The sequence below is a fragment of the Talpa europaea genome (assembly GCF_964194135.1).
Source record: "Talpa europaea genome assembly, chromosome: 1".
Taxonomy (NCBI): Eukaryota; Metazoa; Chordata; class Mammalia; order Eulipotyphla; family Talpidae; genus Talpa; species Talpa europaea.
In genome coordinates, this window is record NC_140073.1 from 110,188,757 (window position 1) to 110,210,947 (window position 22,191).

The following is a 22,191-nucleotide window of genomic DNA, read 5'->3' on the forward strand; positions in this document are numbered from 1 at the left end:
GGAGGAATTTGACAACCTGGAGACTACTCAAACCTTGTCCTGAAATATTTCTGAATTTGATTCAGAAAGAGGTGAAATGTAGTTAGTCTCCTTGTCCAAACCTGACCTTCTAGTTCCTCTTTCCAGGTGACTGTTTTTACTTTTAAGGTCTTAAATGCAAACTGCTTAGTTGACCATGAGACCTAGCCAGGTCCTTTTTGAACCTTCATTCTTGTTTCCCTAAAGTAAAGGACTTGAGCTCAGATCATTTGGGCTTCTCAAGTTCTTCAGGAAACCACTGGCGGGAGTCAGTGGGCAGTAGGCCTACCCAAAGGGATACCCCATTACCCTATACAGGCTGCCAGCACCCCGGGCGGCTGAAAGGACCCATCATCACTGGTGGTGGTGCTCCAGGAGGGGTGGGGGTAAGACAGCCAGACATTGTGCAAGGAGCTGCCAGCATTGCAGAGTGTGGCAGTGTAAATGAGGAGCTTGGAAAGAAGTGTTCAGTTGGTCTGGTTGCAGTTTAGGCAGGGACGAGGGGGATGGGGTGGTGGTCACGAGGTTGCAGTGTCACAGGACCAGCTCCAGATGGTGACCCCTATCTAGGAGTAGGGTGATTGTCCTACAGCTCTCCTCTCTGAGAAGTACGTGGAAAGTCCAAAATGGATGGAGCGAAGACATTCCAAAACTAGTAGTTCTGCATGTGTAAAACCAGAATCAGAATTCAAAGTTCACTTCACAAGTCTGAGTTTCTAAAGCTTTCTCTCAAAACTCATCTAAGGAGGGTACATTTTGGTATTTGTTTTAGCTGGGAAGTTCTAGGTCAGGACATTCAAGTTACTTAGAGCTGTCTTTTGAAAAATCTGAGTCCCCTCCTTTTGTTGTCTAGACTGCTGGATTTGGGTCCTTGAAGCCCACTGTCAGCAGAGGGGGTTGCTAAGCATTCAGTTTTGAAAAAAACAGCTTCCTTTGTAGGAAGTTGCTGGAAATAAAACCACCAACTCCAGTAGTAGGTCTGGTTGAGGAGAGGAGGTGGCTCAGTCATAGCATAAGGCAGAGCTTGGGAAATATTTGCTAAAGGAAACAGATGAGTGAAAGGTTGTGCTCTCAAACTGGCAGGCAGCATTGCATTCTACCTATAGAGATAGCTTCATTTGTTTAAAATACTGCCACATTAATTATAGCAAAGCTTTTACATCCATTTTTTAAAAAATTACAGTACAAGGGCCTCCCCGGTGGCGCAGCGGTTGAGCACTGGGTTGCGAAGCTGCCCGCAGCCTCTGCAGCACTGGTTCGATCCCCGGCTGCTCCCCGGCCCCTGGAGGAGGGTCCCACATGGCGCGCAGACCTCTCCTGCTGCCCGCTGCTCCCCTCAGCAGTGTACTTCGGTCCTTCTGCCTGCTCTGCTCCCCGCTCTGACTCTGGTGAATTCTCTTACCCTCCTGCGCTTCTGACTGTACCCAATGCTTGTATAAAATAAATAAATAAATCTTTAAAAATAAATAAATAAATAAATAAATAAATAAATAAATAAAAATCACAGTACAAACAGAATGCAGACTTTTGTTTTCCCAAAACAAGCTAGAAACTTCAAAGCTGTGTCTGACTTGCTGGTGTTAGACTGAGAGGTAGGGGCCCAGGGGATCAGCAGGCTGTACTCTCCATTTTCTTTGCCTCTAAAGGATTATTTGTAGAAATGGTTGAGGGTCTCACATTTAAATCTGCACTGAAATTCTTAAAAGTGAAATTGCTTTTAACTGTAAATTAATACATAAGGAACTTGATTTGTTCATTCAAGATACCTACTCAGTGTCCTTGAAGTGCCAAGCATGGAGCTGAACACCAGGGGACACAGCAGTGAGCAGACAGATGCACCCTCAGCCCCTGTGGAGCTGTGACCTGGTGAGGGAGATGGATAATGCACAAGTCCTGTCAAATAGTAATTACTAACCAGAGTTACTGCTATGAAGAAAAGATAAATGACAGATTACAAGGGAATAGGAATTGACCTAGTCTAGAAGGTAAAGGGAGGCTTTTAAACAGAGGCCTGAAAGGTGAGTAGAAGGATCCTAAGGACAGAGAACCTGTACAAAGGTCCTGAGGCAGGAGTGTGGTGATTGGATGGGATATGAAAGGAGCCCAGTGTAGTTAAACGGTTATGTGTGTGAGGAAGTAGGTAAAACCAGAGTGTGCTTTTTAGAAATAGTTAGCCTAAAATGTTTTTGCTGAGGCTGTCATCAAAATTTAAGTTCTTGGTGTCTGAATACTTAAATAGGAGACTGTTTAGATTTCCTGCTGTGATAACAGAATGCCTACAAAGACCATTTATATTTAACCCTCAAATTTGTGAATGTGTGAGGTGAAGTGGTAAAGGGGAATTAAAATTGCAGATGGATTATTGTTGTTAATAAGCTAAGTAAGATTTGGGAGATTGTGCTGGATTATCCAGGGGGCCCAATGTAATCACAAGCATCCTTACAGTGTCAGAAAGGAGCAGAGGGAAGGAGAGATTTCAGGATGTTTGGGTGCTAGCCTTGCAGTTGGAAGGAGGGCTGCGAGTCCAGGAACACAGGCAGTTTTTGAAGCTGTGAAGGGCACGGGAACAGATTTTCCCCTAAAACCTTCAGAAAGGAACTGCTGACACCTTGACGTTAGCCCACTGAGACCCATTTTGGACTTTTGCACCATAGCAAGCTAAAGATAGCAAGTTTCTGTTCTAAGCCACAAAGTTTGTAAACTTTTTATAGCAGCCTAGAAAACTAATGCACCTGGCCAACTCAAGGTTCAGTTGTACAGATGGCTTTTGCCTCGGAGTCACTTGGTAGTGACGACCTCTGATACTTGACTGTTCAGAGCAGTGGGGAGTACAGGCTCCATACCCTCGAGGTGGTTGAGGTGTGATTATCCTTCAGTAATTATTTGAGGACCTGCCATGTGCTGGAGCCTGCTGTAGAAGCTTGGCTGGGTCTGTGGATAAAAAGAACAAGATGCACATGTCCTCGTGGACCTTCATTCTAGGTGCATCACAGCCCCAACCTGCACAGAGGGTCGGAGAGGCTGGAGATCTCATTGCCAAGCACCCAGCCAGACCTGGGGGATGGTTGTGAATAGCAATGGCTTTCCTGAAAAAGAAGTCAGTTTCCTTTCTTAACTCCCAGTAGGAAAACTAGAGTTTTACTCAATGTATTTATCTTTAAAAAGTTTTCCTTCTAGGCTGTTCTGAAATGTTCTTCAGGATGGATACAATGGGACACATAAATATAGTAATATTTGCTAATACATAGCTCATTGCTGTTCGATATAAATTTGTTTGAGTGCAGAGTCCTCAGGCATATTTTTAGATCTTTAACTAGTTGCCAAAATAAGGGAAAGTCATTTCAAACTTTAAAAATATTTCAAACTTGGAAAAATTTATATATATTTATGACAGTCATACAAAATATGTAATATAAAATATAAAAGCATACTTTATAAAGGATATTTTTGATTGGAAAGCTGTCGTGGGGTATTCGTGTGATGACTGATTTCTAAGTGCAGAGGACAGAAGCAGGCCCTTTCTCCCGCGAGGAATTTGGCCCAGCAGAGGCCACAAGCAAGCTTTCATGCCGCCGCCTCTTTTCCTCACTAGGTGGAAAAAGGAAGGGAAGAGAAGAGGGTCCTTTAAAGAGAGGCAAGAAAAGGGCAAAATTCCTCAGCAATCTAGGTGGGCGGGCCTGCGTGCTGCTGGTGGCCAGAGGGTGGTGGATGGCGGCGGGGTGTGGACATTTCCTGTGGAATGTGTGGATGTGCCCTGCTGGCCCTTGGAAAGCAGGCGCTTGCTTCTCTAGCCAGAGGAGGGACAGTGCTTCTATCAGTGACTCCCTGGAGAGTCAGCATGGGCAGGGAGACGGGCCTTTACCGGGCAGGGCAGGTGAAGCGGCCCTCAGATGCCTGATCATGCAGATTATCCCAGACCCAAACAACTCGGGTGTGCCTGTGAGCCCAGTCAAATCCAACCACATGGTTGGAATTTCAAACATGTCATTATTATTATTTTTGAAAATCTCCAAATCACCTTTTGCAAATTTTTTTAAAATTCATATTTATTTTCTTTCATTGTTAATTTTTGGACAGGATCTGATTTCTCCCCTCAGATGTAGTCCCCGTAGTTCTCCCACCACCAAGCATGGCATTACTTAGGCCACTGCATTAGTCAGGGTTCACTGCTAGCTTTCCCTCAGGCTGGGTGGTCAGAGAATTTGTCTTCCAAACTGGGACATTTTGGAGAGGAAGGCGGCCCAGGACACAATAGCTGTGAACTAGGACCATGTTGAGGGCACCCGGATCTGTGGCCAGCCAGGCCTAGGGCTGAAGCTTTAATTGTTTGTAGATTGTCTGATGACCCAAACAATTCAGTACAACATGGCTTTTGTGTGGAAGGGCCTAGACTTTCAAGAAGGAGGGATGGAGTGTCCCAAGGACCTTTTCTCAGATGTTTGTCCACAGCACAGAGAGCTTTTCCACTAGGAGGTCTTGAAGAATAGTTTTCTGTATACCCTTGAATATAAGGCAAAATATATTTCCCACCCTCAAATTGTTCCACCTTATAACTGAGTCTTTATAAAATTGTTCTTATGGGAGCTGTCCCCTTGATTATTTTATTTTGAACAGAAAAGTTCTGTTATAGGACCTCCCTGGTGGCGCAGGAGTTAAGGACAGCGCTACAGCACAAGTTCAATCCCCCACCAGCCAAGGAGCAACCCACATGGTGCAGCAGACCTCTTCTGTCTCAGCCGCTGCTCCCCTCAGCAGTGTATTTCAGTAGATCTGCCTGTTCTGCTCCCACTCTCTCTGGTGAATCCTCTCATCCACTGCACTTCTGGCCTACACCCAGTTCTTATATGCATAAATAAACAAATCTTTAAAAAAAAAAAGTTCTGTTATAAACACATTAGCCTAAAAGGACCTTAATCAGTTTTAATTGTGGATGCTGATAGAGGTCAAATTCGATTTTAAAATACTTAAAATCAAGTAAATTGACTTAAAGAAGGAGGCAGAGAAGTGCAGCTCACATTCCAGTAGTAATTCTTAGGATTGGACATCCTCATTACAAGTTTTGGATGTTAGTATAAACTTTGAAATTTCCTTGATATGCTCTGGAAAACTGGGTTAGAAACATTGCTTCCAGAGAGTACTGTTAAAGAATCATGTGGAATCAGATTTAAAATGGCTTCATGAACTATAAGACTATTTTAAATGAATGTTTTAACATCATGTCTTAAATGTTTGCGTAAATGATCAAATGTCAGTTTATATTTGATCTACATTCATAAAAGCCTAAACAGACAAATTGGCCCAAAGCCTCTTTTAGACTTTTAAAAAATAACATGCAGGGAGTTTTATATGTGGGCATAGATGGTGTCTCGGGTGGAAGTGATGATACAGAGACACTGTGGTGACAGCTGGGAGAAGAGGTTTACTTCAAACCGCAGGGAGACTAGGCTGAAAGTCAGATTCCTTCAAGCACTGACTGGGTTCCAGATGGCTGACTGGGTATACAGGTTGTCGTCCAGGCTCCTCAGGGATCCACTGTGGCTGAGTGGTTACTAAAAGGCAGAAAGCAGATGGGGTCTGCCTAACAAGGAAGGAGCCACAATCTGGAGTCCATCATGCTGTGCCTGGGGAAGAGGGAGATGGTCTGCTCTGTGGTCCTGCTGGAAATCCTCAAGTAAGGCAGGGAGCAGGAATGGGGTGTAAATCTGGAAATGAAGGTCTATATGAGGACCCTAGATGCCAGAGGACGACCTGAGCCCCCAACTCTGTACAGCATATGGATGACTGCCACTTAGCATGTAGACCAAAAACATAAAACCTGTAGCACATTGAATGTTTTATAAAGTTTAAATGAATTACAGCATAATTAAGAATGAAAAAGAGGGCCTCCCTGGTGGCACAAGGGGTTAGGTGCAGCACTGTGAAGCTGTCCGCAGCCTTTGCAGCACGAATTTGGTCTCCGGTGGCCAGGGAGCAGCCCACATGGCGCAGCAGACCTCTCTTGTCTCGCCCGCTGCTCCCCTCAGCAGTGTATTTCAGTGGATCCACCTTTTCTGCTCCCCATTTTGTCTCTGGTGAATCTTCGCACCCCCACACCTCTGGCCTGTACTCCAGCTCTTGTATGCATAAATAAATAAATCTTTAAAAAAAAAAAAAGGGGGAATGAAAAAGAATGTATTCCTGTAGAGGTAGACAAGGTAGTGAGAGCAGGCCAGGCCTTACAGTGTGACTGTGGACACCCCAGGACTTAAGCCTTCCTTCCCTGGCATTTGAAGAGAGGTGTTGCAGATTGGCCACAGGCCCCACTTAGCCTCACCCCACTCCGCCTAAAGTGAATCCTGCGGTCAGCAGGCCCCACCCAGGACTCCTTTCAGAATGCCTGCTCAGGATAAAATTGAGCCAGGAATGGACCTTTTTAGACAACAGCAAAACAAGAGAACAAGGATTACCAAGCATGTGATGAGAACTAGTGGCATAAAACAGAATGGCTGAAGTAAACCAAAGGAAAAACTGAAAGAAACAGATAATCCAGGAATAGAAAGAACTTGAGGGAAAAACTTCTATGTAAGATGCTCAGAAATTCAAGAACGTGCTAAATCCACAAGGTAAGAACTGAGTACATTGTTATGTAAAAGGCATGATCTGGGCAAAGGGAGATTGCAAATATAACTGCTGAAGTTTAAAATATTTGAGTACAGATACTAGAAAATAAAGCTGAAAAATCCAGAATCATAGAGGTAAGGAAAATGAGAGAAAGAGAGATTAATCTAGGAGGTCCAATACCTGATAGTGAACAGAGGTTCTAGAAAGAACATAAAATGAAACAAGTGATCAATCCATGGTAGGAGTTTCCTGGAGATAATGTCTGAAGTCTGTAGATTCAAAGAGCACACACAGAGCGCAGTAAGTGAATAAAGACAAACTGCTGTGCTGCGTAGAATACCTAGGGTAAAGTGGAGAGTCTACAGTTTGCCTCAAAGAAATGAAAATTGGACTTCGGATTTTCATTGACAATACTGGATACTAGAATAAGAGCAGTGACATGAAAGTTTAGAAGGAAATGTTTTTCAGCCTAGAGCCCTATACCCAAACTAATGGTCAAGGGGAGAGGGGGGTGTTTTTGTACATGGGGGACTCAGTTTACTTACCATGCATTGTTCCTTAGGATGGTGTTTAAGAAAATAATTCAAATAAGAGGGGAACCTGGGATCCGAGGTAAAAGCAAATCTGCTTGGAAGGCCAGTGAGAAGTCCTAGGATGACCCTGTCCAGCAGGTCAGAAGGTGCAGTTGGGCTACATAGTAGCAGATGGTCAATGGGCTCTGGGGGGTCCTGGGCAAAAGAAGAGCCCTTGATTTAATACAAAGCGTGATTGCGTCCATTTGTGTAGAAAAGATTGAAGTTTAGAATAAAGGCAAATAATAACAAAAAAGGCAACGAGAAATGCCAAGAAAAGATAGTCATACTCCACATGTGAAGTACACCAGTCAATTGGTAGGATGCAAGAAAAGCAAATCTCTCTGACCTCGGTATGAAGAACAGTTTCTTTTGAGGCCAAAGACTTCTGGTGGTGGTCCCAGATAGAAAGAGGATGGCATCAATGTCGTTTGGTTCAGCACTGAAGATTACTTACCTGGCTACATAAAAGAAGACATGACCGGATGTGGTTGTAAGACAAAATGTAAGCAGTGATAACTCTGGTGACAGTGTACACATGTAGTTAATGGATGGGAGGGAAAGCAAGAGGAGGATTTGGGAGAAAGGGTGATGGTGCCCGTAGTGTCGTCTCACCAACTGAGGTTGAAGGTCGAAGGGAAAATAGAGATTTAAATACACTGTTGAAAACTTAAACGGTAGCAAATAGAAAAATTGAAGAAATGCAGTTATTAAACATAGGAGGGAAAGTAAGCAAGTAGTTTAAATTCTTTCCTTATCTTATTGTGGAATCAACAGTTACTGCCAAGGCTGATAAATCAAGAAATAATATATAAGCATAATGTCTAAAGCTATGAAGAAGCAAATCCACCATGAAAGAGATTGGTCCAGAGATGGGGTCTTCAGATGAGTCTAGAATCTGTTGCTTTGTCCATTATAGTTTCTTTCTTCTTGATTTATCATCCGTATTTGTTACTTGAACAAAAATTGAAAATTGGGCTTGAAGATGTGTTAAAGATAGAGGTGACACATGGCCACGGCAATGCCATCTGCTAACTTTTTAAGACTTACTTTGGACAAGCCAATAAAGCTGTGTTTTAAATTAAGCAATAATAGTGTCCTTGTTCTAATGAAGCAATAGTTGGCATTTCCCGGGACAAAGTTGCCTAGCTAGAGGCAGAATCTTTAATTCTTGAGGAAATGAATCATTGCCAAAAACAATGAAGCAAAGCTGCTGTTGTCCTTAGAGTTTTAAAAGTGTCCTCAGTGTTTAGGACTTTTGACTGAAGGTATTCGGCAAATTTTGCCGGCTCTATTTGGGGGAGAACTGGAGTATATGACTCGGGTGACCTACTTGAAATGACCTGTGGTTGATAACACAATAGTGGATCTTGTGTCTTTGTGCCAAGAAGTTTGATCTGGCCTGCAAACACCTTTTAATGTCACACTTGTGTAATTAGCCTTTCACATTGTATTTTAACATTTCAAATTGTGTTTCTCACCTTTAAAGAAGGTGGTGTAGTTCAGTAAGTTTTGAGTTTTGTATTATAAATGTGGGGTTCCAATCTGTTGGAATTCCCTGGCAGGTTTTTTTTTTTCTTCCCTCTGTGCCACATCAAAATATTTGTTGATTGTCCACTGGTTTTTTTGGGAAGCAACTTGGACAGTAATTTTCCCTCTTTTGTCAAGCAGTCTTAATTTGAATCCATATTCTTGCCCATCCTTCCTTCATACAGTTTTCTTCCTTTGCCCTAATAATGGGAATAGGCCTCTTAGGCCCCATTCTGTTAGTTGCTTTCCCTTTGAAGGCCACAACTTAGGGACTTGGCCCTGTTCCTCTGAATGTGAGTTGTTACTGGAGTTGGGGATTCCTCCATGCATATTGGACTGGTCAGTAATAAAAGCAGTTGCTGTCCCTTCTTTTGAACTGAACAACCTGACTGCTGCTGCCTCGATACTAGAACTTGTAGTGCCCAGAGGTCCTGCAGCTCAAAGAGAATGCAGCATCAGTGGACATTATGGGTAAAGGGGACAAGCTGGGATTCTAGCAGACCCTGATTTGGGGGTGATGGGAGATTCCTCTAGATGCAGATGCCCTCTTAAAGCGCCATCTACTCTGCTGGCTTAGAAGCTAGTTGCCCTCAGAATGGCTTAGACCAGTGCCAGGGCCTAAAGGATTTAGATTAGGTAGTAGTGGGTTGTACCAGGGACACTGGCTGTGACTGGAGGAAGCTCTATTTTCAATTATTTGTTCCTGCCAGACATAGCCTCAGCTAATAGGCTGTGACCACCTATGATTACTGCTGGTTCCAGGCAGAATTCAGAGAGTTTATTTCCTGAACCGGAGAGGGCAGCTTTACCTTGAGGATTAAGATACCTGCCGATTGTTGAATTTGATTTGGGTTACCATGTTCTCTGCCAAGGTGCTTCCTTATTTTTCTATGACTTGAATCTACCAACTTAACTCTGTATGCCCCCCCCCCATTATCTCCATGATTTCCTATAGGTGTGGTCTCAGGGAATGGGGTGCAGCTGAAGCAGAGGTGCCCCCCTTTCCATGTCTGATTTCCTTCTGTGGTTTAGGGAATAGACTGCAGAGATCTGCCAAGGGTTACAGAGCACCCCTGATTCCCTCCGAAATAGGACAGATTCCAAAGTGGGCTTCCTGTGCCCACTCTTCAGAGACCTGGGAAGGACAGTATTAGAAACATTATAGGTGGGGCCCACAGGAAGGCAGGTGGCAGCTAAGATTCTCCAGAGATGCACTTTTCTGACTTGGCAGTGTTCGTTCTTCCTATGTGTTGAATCCACTGCCACCCCGCCCCCCCAACCTTCCTGCTGCTTCCATCCTACTGTATGGTCAGCTTCATCTGAGTAACCGCCACGAGTAAAACAGGAGGACTTCTGCAAGAGCTTGGCATGTTTAACACATGCGAAATTTTATTGCCCCAGCCCTTAACACCAGCCAGCAAACTGCAGTTAAATACTAAGTATGTCACAGCATGTTGAAGGAGCTACCCTTTAAGGGGAAAGGGAATAAGTGGGAGATGGAAATGACAGGAAGGAGAGACCCTACTGCACAGCCAGGAGAAAGAGGCTGGAGGAAGGCGCCGTTCTGTAGGAACGTCCGTGAAAATGGAACAATATTAGCAGCTTTTTAAACAACAGGAAGCACCGGTCCTCTGGGGGCACAACAGGTAGCGGAAGCATGAGGGGAGGGTGGGGGTGTGGGTACACATCTCCCAGTAGCTCCCAGTGGCTGTCCCAGTGGCTTAGCGGGTACACGTCTCCCACTCCAGCCAGGAGTGGAACCCGAAGACATCGCCAACTCTGTCTTTTTGCATCCTGATTCCCACTCTTCCATTTCCTCTGGTCGCTTCCCCTTGAGCCTGTGTCCATGCCGGCCACCCTCACCTGGCCACCTCCAGCGCCACTGCCTCTCTTGGGGTCCCTCTTCTTCCGGGAAGGTTATGGCGCCCTCCTCTGGACAGTACTCGGTCCTGCCCTCTCTACCTCTACCTCCTGTGGTTAGAGACCGGCTTAGGGAGCTGTCCTCCCTGCCTCCCATGTCCCTGGGGGGCCAGAATTTGTGGGAAGGGGACAGGCAATTCATATTCTTCCTAGGAGTCTTTTGAATGTTGTGAAATGAGTGAATGGGTGAGATAGTAAACAGGAAATAACAAATACCTGCCTTGAGTAGCAACACACCGGCCTCCTTGGGTGTGAACTAGGGGAGGAAGTGGTTAGAGCAGACACAGTAATAACCTTGGAACTCCAGGGCTGCTCATTAGGGCCCTCTTTGCGCCCCCCACCCCAAGTTGGTTACTGGAACTCTCTTCTCCCTTCACTCCACCCATTGCAATAATTCTGTGACTCCACCTTTCTTCAACCTTTCCTTCCACCATTAGATCCATTAGAGCAATTCTTGTTTCGATGTTTCATTTGTGTAGGGTTTTGCCCTTTCAGTTAGCTTGTAAACGCCTTAAAATCCCCAGGTTTATTTCCTAGGCATCATTTTAAAGGCATGTACAGAACCTTGCTCCAAGGTATCCTTTGTCCTGGCTGCTAAATAGCTGTGAGATTTTAGGAGCAGAGGAATTACCCTCCTACCCAGGCCTCTGTTGCCTCATGTGTGAACGTGAAAGGCTTGATGAACTTGGGTGTTTCCTGTGGATTCTGCCCCTGCACCTTGCTTCTCCCTCCAGCACCTGGGACAGGGTTCCGTCCCTGAATCTGCCAGGTCATTCAGTTTCTTCACTCAGACTAGTTGACCTCTCAGATACTTGCGCCAGGCCCTGGGATCAGGGACAAATAATTGTGATAGGTGTGGGCTGGTCCTGTGATCCTGGTGCCCTTGACCTGGTGTTTGTCTTCTGCCCAGGAGTTTGAGGCACCAAGGACCCTGCCTGCATCCTGTTTAGTCCCCATCCAAGTTATGTACCTGGGTGTGTGCTTCAAATGTGGCGGTATTGGAAGTGGAAGTTGACTGAGTCACCGTCCAGGAGCCTGGGGGGAATCACAGTGCAAGGACAGTGTTCTCCCACCATTCTGTGGCACCTTGTGTCACCGGCTCTCCCTGAACAGAATTTGACTCCCTTTTCTGTTTTCTGAGTGTATTTTTCTTGTTTCTCTGTGCATTTTCTGGGTTGCACTGGTTTAAAAAATGTGCTGGGACCTCCCCAGTGGCACAGCGGGTTGAGCGCAGCACTGTGAAGCTGTCCACCACCTCTGCAGCATGGGTTTGATTACCGGCCAGCCAGGGAGATTCCCACATGGCGCAGCAGACCCCTCCTGTCTCACCTGCTGCTCCCCTCAGCAGTGTTTCTGGTCTGTCTGTTCTTCTCCCCGCTCTGTCTCCGGTGAATCCTCTCACCCTCCTGCACCTCTGACCTGTACCACAGCTCTTGTATAAATAAATAAATCTTTAAAAAAACAATATGTTTAAAAAATTAAAATAAAGAAAATGTGCTAAATTCTTTATTGGGATCATATCAGAGACAGGTGGAAGGGACTGTTTGGTCTGTGGGTTTTTCTTTTGTTTGTTTTTGCTTTTCTATCTGAGGATTTGTGGATTTCTTCAAGGCCAGCAGTGGCTTGTTTTCAGTTTGTGGAGTTATCTGCTGACAGTCTTATACCTAGTGTTTTTTCCCAGTTCTTGCCTGGTTTCTCTGGGTCTGCCAGGGCAGGTCCATTTTGTTTCTTTTCCTCGTTATGTCAGTGAACAGACTCTAGAGATTATAAAACTGATGGTGAGTAAAGATCATTAGCAGAAAGGTAACAAGTCCCTAAGATCCTTTTTGGGTGAGAAACGTTGAGGATCATGGGTTTGGATAAGGTTCTTCTTACATACTGTTAACAGGAATATTGGGAATAATGGGTGGGAAGCAGAAATATTTATAATGCCTCGTACATAAGTGGCACTATACAGACCCTTCGTGAATCCTTTAGGTGAGACTGGTTGGGGGATAGTGGAGGAGCATGTTGGAGATGACAGGAGTGTCCAGAGGTAAGAATTGATATTGGGAAAGAGGCTGAAGCTGCAAAAGATAACAGTTAGCTGAGTTCTCTTGGGCAAAGATTAGGTTCAAAGTCACTAGAGTGAAAAAATAAACTGAGGCATTAAAAAAAAAAATCTTAGGAGGGCCTCCCCGGTGGCGCAGCGGTTGAGCGTTGGGTTGCGAAGCTGCCCGTGGCCTCTGCGGCGCCGGTTCGATCCCCGGCTGCTTCCTAGCCACCACAGGAGGGTCCCACATGGCACACAGACCTCTCTTGCCGCCCGCTGCATCCCTCAGCAGTGTACTTCGGTCCTTCTGCCTGCTCTGCTCCCTGCTCTGGCTCTGGTGAATTCTCTCACCCTTTCGTGCTTCTGACTGTACCCAGTGCATGTATAAACAAAACAAACAAACAAACAAATAAATAAATAAAACATGCCTCTATTAAAAAAAAATCTTAGGAATTTATTTGAACACAGATGATTTGAATCTGGCAATACTAGACTAGAAGTGCTATGTGGACTGGAGCTGGGGAAAATGTGCAAAGAAAAGAAATTACTTGATGGGCTATAGCTTAAGGCCTCGTTGGTTGTGACTGGTTGTCTTTAGGGTTTAATTTTGTAACCTTCAGGTATTTACAGGTTAGAGTTTGGTTTGCCTACATCTTACCCAGGCACCTGCAGAGGCATCTCAGTCTGATGGCTTACTAGTTCAATTAATTTAATAGTATATAAACTGTTAATCTCTCTACCCTTGAACTATCAAAGTACCCTTGATAAAGACCTCAGGAAGTCATAGTGTTAGATGTTGATCACTTGATCAATATCATGTGACCCCTTCTCCACTCTAGTGTGGCAGTGTGTGTTGTTCTGTCTGTTGAGTTACATGTGATGGCCTTGGCTTAGGCTTAGGGGTCATGGTCTATGAAAAGTGTCTTTTTAAAAAATTGTAATTCTTTTATTGCATTACTTAGGTTTCCAACACTGTGTATGTTTTAGGGTTATTGGTGTGTTGGTGGGATAGTACACTCAAGTGCCCCCATAATCCTCCACCATAGGCCTTTGGGCTCTTTGACCCCCATAGTGGTCTCAATTCTGCAGTCAAATTTTAAGGGTTTGTTTTGGTTTTCATTTATCCTTCACTTTAAAAAAAGTGTGTCCCTTAAACCCTAAGATCAGGTTCAGTAGAGGGCTGCTGATACAATGAGCAATGGCAATTGTTTTCTTCTTTCAGTACTGCTCTTGTGCCTGCTTGTGTAGTTGTGTGTGTTGCATAAGCCAATCACAGAACTCTACCTTCCCACCTAAGTGGGGCGAGTGGACTCCCTGGCAAAAAATAATACTGGGATCTCTTGGTTCTAACCAAATGGAAATGTTAAGTATATATTAAACTCAAATCTCCAAATTTTCTGTTTTGCCAACAGGTTACTCGTGGGGGCGCCCCGGGCAGTTGCCCTTCCACTGCAGAGGGCCAACAGAACGGGAGGCTTGTACAGCTGTGATATCACCTCCCGGGGGCCGTGCACTCGGATCGAATTTGATAACGATGGTGTGTTCCTTTGCATTCATTGCGTTCTCTTCACCAGCTCGTCAGTACTCCTCTTGCCCTTAGCATGAGGAAGGAAAGGGCATAGAGACATTTATTCTTGGAGAGAGGGCCGCTTTTAATTCCATCCGTTTTAACTGGTTTTTGGTTGGCTCTGAAAACTTGCTTTGTAAATCACATTGGGATGCATCCTCTTGCCTCTCCTACTTGTGGTTTCTAAACTGATATGGTGAGTTGATGCTGCCACCTAGTGACATGTTGAGGTTCTACAGGAAGTTATAGAAAACCTAAATTTAGCCCTCAGAGAAAATTGAAAATGTATATTTTATACTCAGGAAGCAAAATGTCTTAACTTGCTGTTAAAATATTTGGCTGAAAGTCTCTTTTAAATATCAGATCTCTCTGAAATAAGAGCTGGCCACATGGATTAAACTTACCTTAATGTCTCAGAAACAGGCTTTTTTGGTGAGAACGTGGTATATTGGGTACAGCAATTATTGAGCAACCAGACCTAATTGGACTTGCTTGGTCTAAGCAGAGTTGCGATTCATGTTGATATTCTTATCTTTTCCATCTTTCAGAAATAACACTTGCTTTCAATTTTTTACTGATCAGAAAATAGCATGTGCTAATTATAGGAAACTTGTTGACCACATAGACCTATAAAGAAAAAAAAACAAAACCCATGGTAATCTAGACATAATCACCCTTTACTTAGCATTTCATTATTTTTTTCTTCTGCTTAAAGTTCTTTATTTTTTTCTTTTTTCTTTTTTTTTTTTTTGTGGGACCCTCGCCGGTGGCTGGGGAATGAACAGGTGCTGCAGAGGCTGTGGGCAGCCTTACAGCCCAGTGCTCAACCACTGCGCCACCAGGGGAGGCCCTATTTTTTCATATTTTAAATGACTCAAGATTGAAATTCTAAATCACTTTGGGATACATCCTATGCTGCTTTGCTTCCCACTGAAGAAGGCAAAAATTTGGATCTAGGGTCATATAGGGGTTTGAACTGATACTGAAGTAAGCAGATGCTAGTATTTGTAGTTTCTTTCTGTTTGGGGGAGGGGAGACAAAGAGGGTAAAATGGATACAGCACATTCTTTCTGGCATTGGTAGGTATAACTTGCCAGTTGTGAGACTTAAAGTGAATAGGAGGCCCTGGCTTCCCATATTAGTAAAGGAAAGAACAGTTCTTGCTATTATATAAATAATTTGAGAGTGTGTGTCTATGTATGTGTGTGTATATGTATATGCCCACTTTATTAGCTTGGATGGTAGTTGGTTACTTTACGTGGTTACTATAAAAGGAATATACTAGAAGGCTACACTTTAGTCTTACAATTTTCAAATGCCTCTGTCCTCCGGACCCTGGGTATCAGAGCAAATCTACAGGTAGACTTTGTGTTTTATGTAAAGAATTTTATCAAAGAGTCTTACCAATAGTCACGTACCTATTTTCTTAGGATAAGAAATTTACTGAGCAGCCAAACTTGGGGTCAAGGTAATTTGGAATGATTTTTGTGCATCTATTAGTTCATAATCTGTATCAGTCACTGAAGTTTTAACTGTGTTACCTGTGCTTCTCTCCACAGCTGACCCTTTATCCGAAAGCAAGGAAGATCAATGGATGGGGGTCACTGTCCAGAGTCAGGGTCCAGGGGGCAAAGTTGTGGTAAGTATAGAGAAATGATGATTGTGCAGTGCTTGGTGCTTCTTATGTGCACCAGACTTCCAGCAATGACAAAGAAGGCAGAGGCCCTGCCTGCATGGAGTATACAGTCTAGCAAACCTACTGGAATTGATGTCAAGAAGTTTAAAGCTGGAATTGATGTCAAGAAGAAATCAACGCATTATTTTTCCTGTGATTCCTGATATAATTTCAATCATACAACCTGCTTTTTTGTAGAACTCAGACTTAAATAACTTATTAATAAACATTGACTATCACTACAACTCTAGCCTTGAGAAAGCAACATTAAAACTAGACATGGTTTCTGTCTGAAGAACTGTATAGCTTTCATAGCTGAGTTATGGGAAATATGGATATGGTCATGGAAAGTAAAATCAGATCTTTTTTTTTTTCTTTTTTTTTAATCAGATCATTTTCAATTCTTTTTCCCGAACCGCTGTAAGTAGAAGTGGTAGCAAAGAAAAGAGAATTTGCTAGCTGGATTGTGCTAGATGGCCTTGAAAGTGCCTTCTAAGCTGGAATATGATGATTTTTTGGTGTCTCTTTAAAAATCTGGTTGCTCTAACAAATTTATATAGAATTTGAGAGAAATCAGTGTTTTATTGAACATTGAATTTTTATTAAAATAAGGGTGAACTATGCAATTGACTTGGCTATTATAAAATATTTCAGCCTGTGTTACATGGAGGGTAGCCATGAATAGAAATGGTAGAGAACATCTCATCTCTTCCAGCAGTATAAGTCTTTTTGCCTTTAAAAATAAACATATTCAGGGATATAATCTTGAGTTTAGAATGCAATTTAGGACTGATTACAAGGAAATAGTATGGCTAAGAGGAACATGTCCTTGCATTAGCTGTGCTTGCTTTACCTGTGAAAATATGTCCATGATTTATTTCTTCCAGAATATATTTGTATATATAAATAAATTTATATATAAATATATATATAAATTTTATATATATATAAATTTATATATATAAATCTTCACTGATATGAAGATTTATACAACCACTAAAAAAATTAGATTTGGAAATGGAATAAGGTATTCCCCATTGTTTATGTGACAGATAAATATGTGCCTATGGATTACAGATTGACAGGTAGTATTTGGACTCAGCATTATTCTCTTGGTGAAAAGAAGACAGTAGCCCTAGGTTTCTATATGCTAGATAATGGCCTCCTAATATGGCTAGATAGTGCCATGTTAGAGAAGATGCCAGGATGAGAACAAGCTTAATTATTGGATGCAGAGTTAACCTCTTTATTATTAATCATTTTATAAATTCGTAAAAAAATGTAAGGTTTGTAGACATGAATGGGTTACTTTATTCTACTTGTTTGCAGACATGTGCTCATCGATACGAAAAAAGGCAGCATGTTAATACAAAGCAGGAATCCAGGGACATCTTTGGACGGTGTTATGTCCTGAGTCAGAATCTCAAGATTGAAGATGATATGGATGGAGGAGACTGGAGTTTTTGTGATGGCAGGTTGAGAGGCCATGAGAAATTTGGTTCTTGCCAGCAAGGTGTAGCTGCTACTTTTACTAAAGACTTTCATTACATTGTGTTTGGAGCCCCAGGCACATATAACTGGAAAGGTATGATGTGAATATTTATAGAAATAGAAGTTCGAATAACTATATAATTTCTTTTATATGTACAATTGTTAAGTATGTTTTAAGTTAAGACAAAATGTGTTGTAAGGCACTTGTATGTTATTGAAGCTGGGTGGAATATTAAAATCTCTTAAATTGTGATTTTTAAAAACAAGTAAGGATAGAAGTGTGTTGTAAGAGATTGTTTTCCCCCTCCACCAGTAATTTACATTGATATAGTAGTTAGCTTTTTTTTTCTAGAGGAAATGTTAATATTAGTAGTTTTCGCTACTTTACATTGGCCTGTTTCATGAAGCTGAAGGATTAAATTTTAAGGTAGTAATTTGAAAACTGAGAAGAATTGAGTGGTACTGAATACAAGTAAGTGTATAAATGTAAATATTTATTGTATATCTTTCTTAAAAGGCCACATTTTGTTGAAGCAGTAAAGTTAGAAGGGCAGATGACAAATTAGGGAATTTGAGATAATTTCAGATAACTTCTGGAAAAGTTGTTTTATTGTTACTGTGATATAGGTAATAGGGGATGGACCTAGGGAGGGGGAAAAAATTACCTTTTTTTGGACTAGATGAACCCGGTCAATTTCCATAATATAAGTTTAGCATTTCAGAAGAAATTAAGCATGTATAGAAAACCACTGTACTATAAAGGATAGGTAACCCAACTCTAATCTACAATGAAAAGAAATGCATCTGATTTGGACATAAGGTTTTTTTTTTTTTTTTTTTTGAGAAATTGAATTAAATACTATGTTACACAACATTTTACCAGTCAGGAAAATTTTTCCTTTTCTATTAAAAATTTTCTAAGTTTTAATTCCCATCAGAAATGATCCTCGAGATCATACTACTGTCAGCCATAGTAACCTTTTGGAATAATTTTCTTCAGCCTCCTCTACCTCCCATCCAAATCTTGAACATAACAATTATTTTGACACAACATAGGTTATTTGACCTAATTGAAATTGCACATTGAATTTGCAAAGTTTTAGTGTAGCAAAACTAGAATGCTATATTTAATAAAACAAAAAAAAAACAAACACCGATTATGTGTATCTTTTTAAAGAGTTATTTATTTATGCATATAAAAGCTGGGGTACAGGCCAGAGGTGGGGGGGTGAAAGGATTCACCAGAGACAGAGTGGAACAGAACAGGCAGACTGACTGACATACACTGCTGAGGGGAGGAGTGGGCAAGACAGGAGAGGTCTGCTGCACCACGTGGGTTCCTCCCTGGCTGACGGGGGGTGTATTGAACTCGTGCTGCAGAGGCTGCGGACAGCTTCATAGGTTGCATCTTAACCACTTGCGCCACCAGGGAGACCCTGATTATGTGTATTTAATGGATGGGAAATAAGTTTTATTGTTTTATAAAGCCTAACTTAAAATGTTAACTATTTTAAAAAGTCATACAGTGATTTTGTGTTCTTTAATTAGTTACTAATTAGGAGTGTTTGAAAGATCTGAAAATGATTGGAAGAAAATATTAATTTCACTTTTACCCTATAGTAAAGAAGCTAATTTGGCTTAGGATTATAGAGAATATAAAATATATCAGGTCCATATCATTTAAAATTTTTTTAAAAAGTTTCATTAAGTAAACATTCCATTTTCCATCTAGTTTCATGGCATTTAAAAGGTAATTCATGAAAATGCATGAGGAATTTTTTGATTACTAGAACAAATGTCTTTGACTTAAAATTTTACATGAACGTGGCTTCTTAACTTTAATAACCCAAAAAATCATCTCTCTCTTCTGCCTTTTCTTCTTCAAGACTTTTCTTCCTGTACTTAGTAATAGCATGAGGAATGTTCATTAGAACCATCTATTTTACTTTGTTTCATCTTCATTTTTTTTTTTGGTTGTTTTTATCATTCGATTCCTTTAGGGATTGTTCGTGTAGAGCAAAAGAATAATACTTTTTTTGACATGAACATCTTTGAAGATGGGCCTTATGAAGTTGGTGGAGAGACTGACCATGATGAAAGTCTAGTTCCTGTTCCTGCTAACAGTTACTTAGGTAGGAACGAGCATAGCTGTCATGCCTGTCTTTCCCATGTCTCTGTAATGCTGCCCTCACAGGAGCCTGGACTTCCCTGTCGATAATAGGCCAGGTGGAGCCAGGGGCCTGTGGCTGCATGAATGGGCTTTTAAGTCTTGATGATCCTTGGTGACCTGACGGGTCCTTGGGATCTTTCCTTCTGATCTGGACTCCCTCGAATTTATTCTCTCCTACCATTGTCTGCCTGCCTGCTCAGAAGCCTGTTTTCTGAGATAATGTCAGCCTCCTTCACCTGAAACAGGCCATACATGCAGCTGTGGAAAAATGCATGAAAGTTAGCTGTAAACTGAACTGCCTCCCTCTCCCTTTAGTGTTTCTTTCTAGAGATACTTTTAAGAGCTACATTTATGAAGTTATTCTTAAGTGGCAGGCGGGTCAAGCCCTCCAGGACCTTCCTCTGTGATTACCATTCTACACGGGCTTCTGGATTGGGGCTCCCATGTCACAGGGCCCCTGGCGGGTGGCAAGGGGCTTTCTAACTGAGGCTGAGCAGAACTGCTAAAGCAGCTTTGAGGACACCCAGATTGTGTCTAAGTGCCAATTCCTTAACTCCTAAGGCTTGTTTGCATTACTAATGGGTGTCCTAAATTATTCATGTGCATTATGGTAATTACACAAAGGCTTTTAAAAGCTTTAATTCTTGGTATGAGTTGACATAAAGAATAATTGCTGTGCATTTCTTGGAAAAAAATGTAAAAAATCTTCTAAACCTAAATAGTAACCTAGTTAAAAAAAATAGCGATATACCCATATGCAAGAGATAATGCTGGAACAATGGAAGATAAAAATGAAAAAGCAGGTGTGTTTGTGTGTGTGTATACATGACTGCATATGTGAATAATACTAAACAATGTGTTAGTAAACATATACTTAGAAAGTTCTTATAATACGGCATTCTAACTGTATATAAATGTTTACATGTATAAATATATAAAAATATATAATAGTACTACAATTAAAAAAACTTCTCAGACACTCTTCCCTCCCCGTAAGCCTAAAACTTGTGTGAAAGCATAGAAAAGGGAAGAGAAAATTTGTACTTTGGGTTAAGCATCTGCCATGTGTTGTAAGTTTAAGTACTTACATACTGTTTTACAGATCTTATGTGATCTTCCCAACAATATTATAAAATAAGTATGTTATCTCCTTTATGCCGATGAAAAAGACTGGTCTAGAGAGATTAATTTCCTAGTCCAAGGCCACATAACTCATAAAGCCAAGGGAAGAAATTCTTGTGAGAGTGACTGGAGCTGGGTGGGAAGCAGCTAGGTGTATGAATGGTGTGAGTGGCCTTGCAAGACAGGAAGGGGACACCACCATCTCTTGCAGTCTCAAATATGGTTTTTCAAGCAGAATCCATTACAAGGTAAGTCTTATCAACAAACCAGTAATTCATTTAAATATATTTTAACAGACAATCTCTTTCAAATGAGTCGTTTAGGGATTAGTTATGATGAGAAGTAATTATTTTTAATGATCCTGGTCAAGAAACCAGGACTTTGGTCTTATGTACCCACTAATCAAATAAACAATATTTATTATTGGAACAGTTGAAAATAATGAACATTTTTTTTATTGCCACTTTTAGAACGGACTTCCTCTAATGTGGATGCCACACAAAAAAAATCAAGTTCATATTACATTTCAGATGGTCATACAATCTGTGAATCTGTCATTTTGAAACATCAGTGGGCTTTAGGAATAAAATGATCTCGAGATTTTGGAAGCTGGCACAGAAGGTGGCGTTGGCCAGATGCAGGTTTGGCCTCATCCCACAATGAGAAAGGCAGTAGCCCTTGTGCCTCTTACCAAGTGTAATTGTTTTTTCTTCCATCTCTTCACCCCATGCATGTGTGCAGGCCTGCTGTTTTTGACCAGCATTTCCTATACAGATCCCGATCAGTTTGTTTATAAAACACAGCCTCCCAGGGAGCAGCCCGACACAACCCCCGATATGATGATGAATAGCTACCTAGGTTTGTGACCTCTGAGATGACAAATAAATTGTCCTGGTCATGGTCATTTAAAAATTTTTTTGATCCATACAGAGCATAAATCTTTTTATTTTCTATTTCATTTCAAGTGAAGCACACATAAAAAGCATGCCACAGTTAGGCTCTGCTGCCAGGTGGTTTTCAGAGCTGGATTCGATTATATCATTCTGTTGTAAACTTGAAGCTCATATTTTTCAACTCACTTCACAATTTGAGAACTGCAACAGTAGTGGTGAAGCTTTTCATAAATAAAGCCCAATGAGGAGAGTCAGCTTATACTCTTGTGCGTCTATCTCACCTGTAAAGGGACAGATGCTACTTAATCTGAATGGTTTTCATGTGGGCATTTATAGTTGCTTGCTACCAAATCTCAGCTTTTGTAACCTGACATCCTACCTGATATTTTATATTTGAGTGTTCTTCGTTTTTCTACCCTCTGAACAAGTCCATAATTGATATAGATGGCAACTTGCTCACCTCTATTGTTTATACCAGGTTCTCAAATACTGGCTCATCAATCATGATTTTGTTTGCATGTTTGTCTCTGAGAACTGTGTTGGTCTAAAATAATGAAATGCTGTCTGTGCACTCAGTTCTGCTATGTGAGGTTGTAGCTCT

General features: G+C 41.7%; 1 protein-coding gene across 6 annotated transcripts in view; it reads left to right on the plus strand.

The window, feature by feature from the left end:
* ITGA6 (integrin subunit alpha 6) overlaps window positions 1-22,191 on the plus strand; it is a gene marked incomplete at both ends in the record, with an annotated part of 74,182 nt that overhangs the window by 22,199 nt on the left and 29,792 nt on the right. For 4 of the 6 annotated variants that reach the window (XM_084236596.1, XM_084236597.1, XM_084236598.1 and 1 more), the window contains 4 exons: window positions 14,085-14,209; window positions 15,799-15,878; window positions 17,244-17,499; window positions 19,406-19,537. In XM_084236596.1, the coding sequence (XP_084092722.1) occupies window positions 14,085-14,209; window positions 15,799-15,878; window positions 17,244-17,499; window positions 19,406-19,537 (593 nt within the window). Of the gene's footprint in view, window positions 1-14,084; window positions 14,210-15,798; window positions 15,879-17,243; window positions 17,500-19,405; window positions 19,538-21,438; window positions 21,556-22,191 lie in introns of those variants that run through there. The other 2 variants (XM_084236595.1, XM_084236600.1) reach the window with 2 other exon arrangements.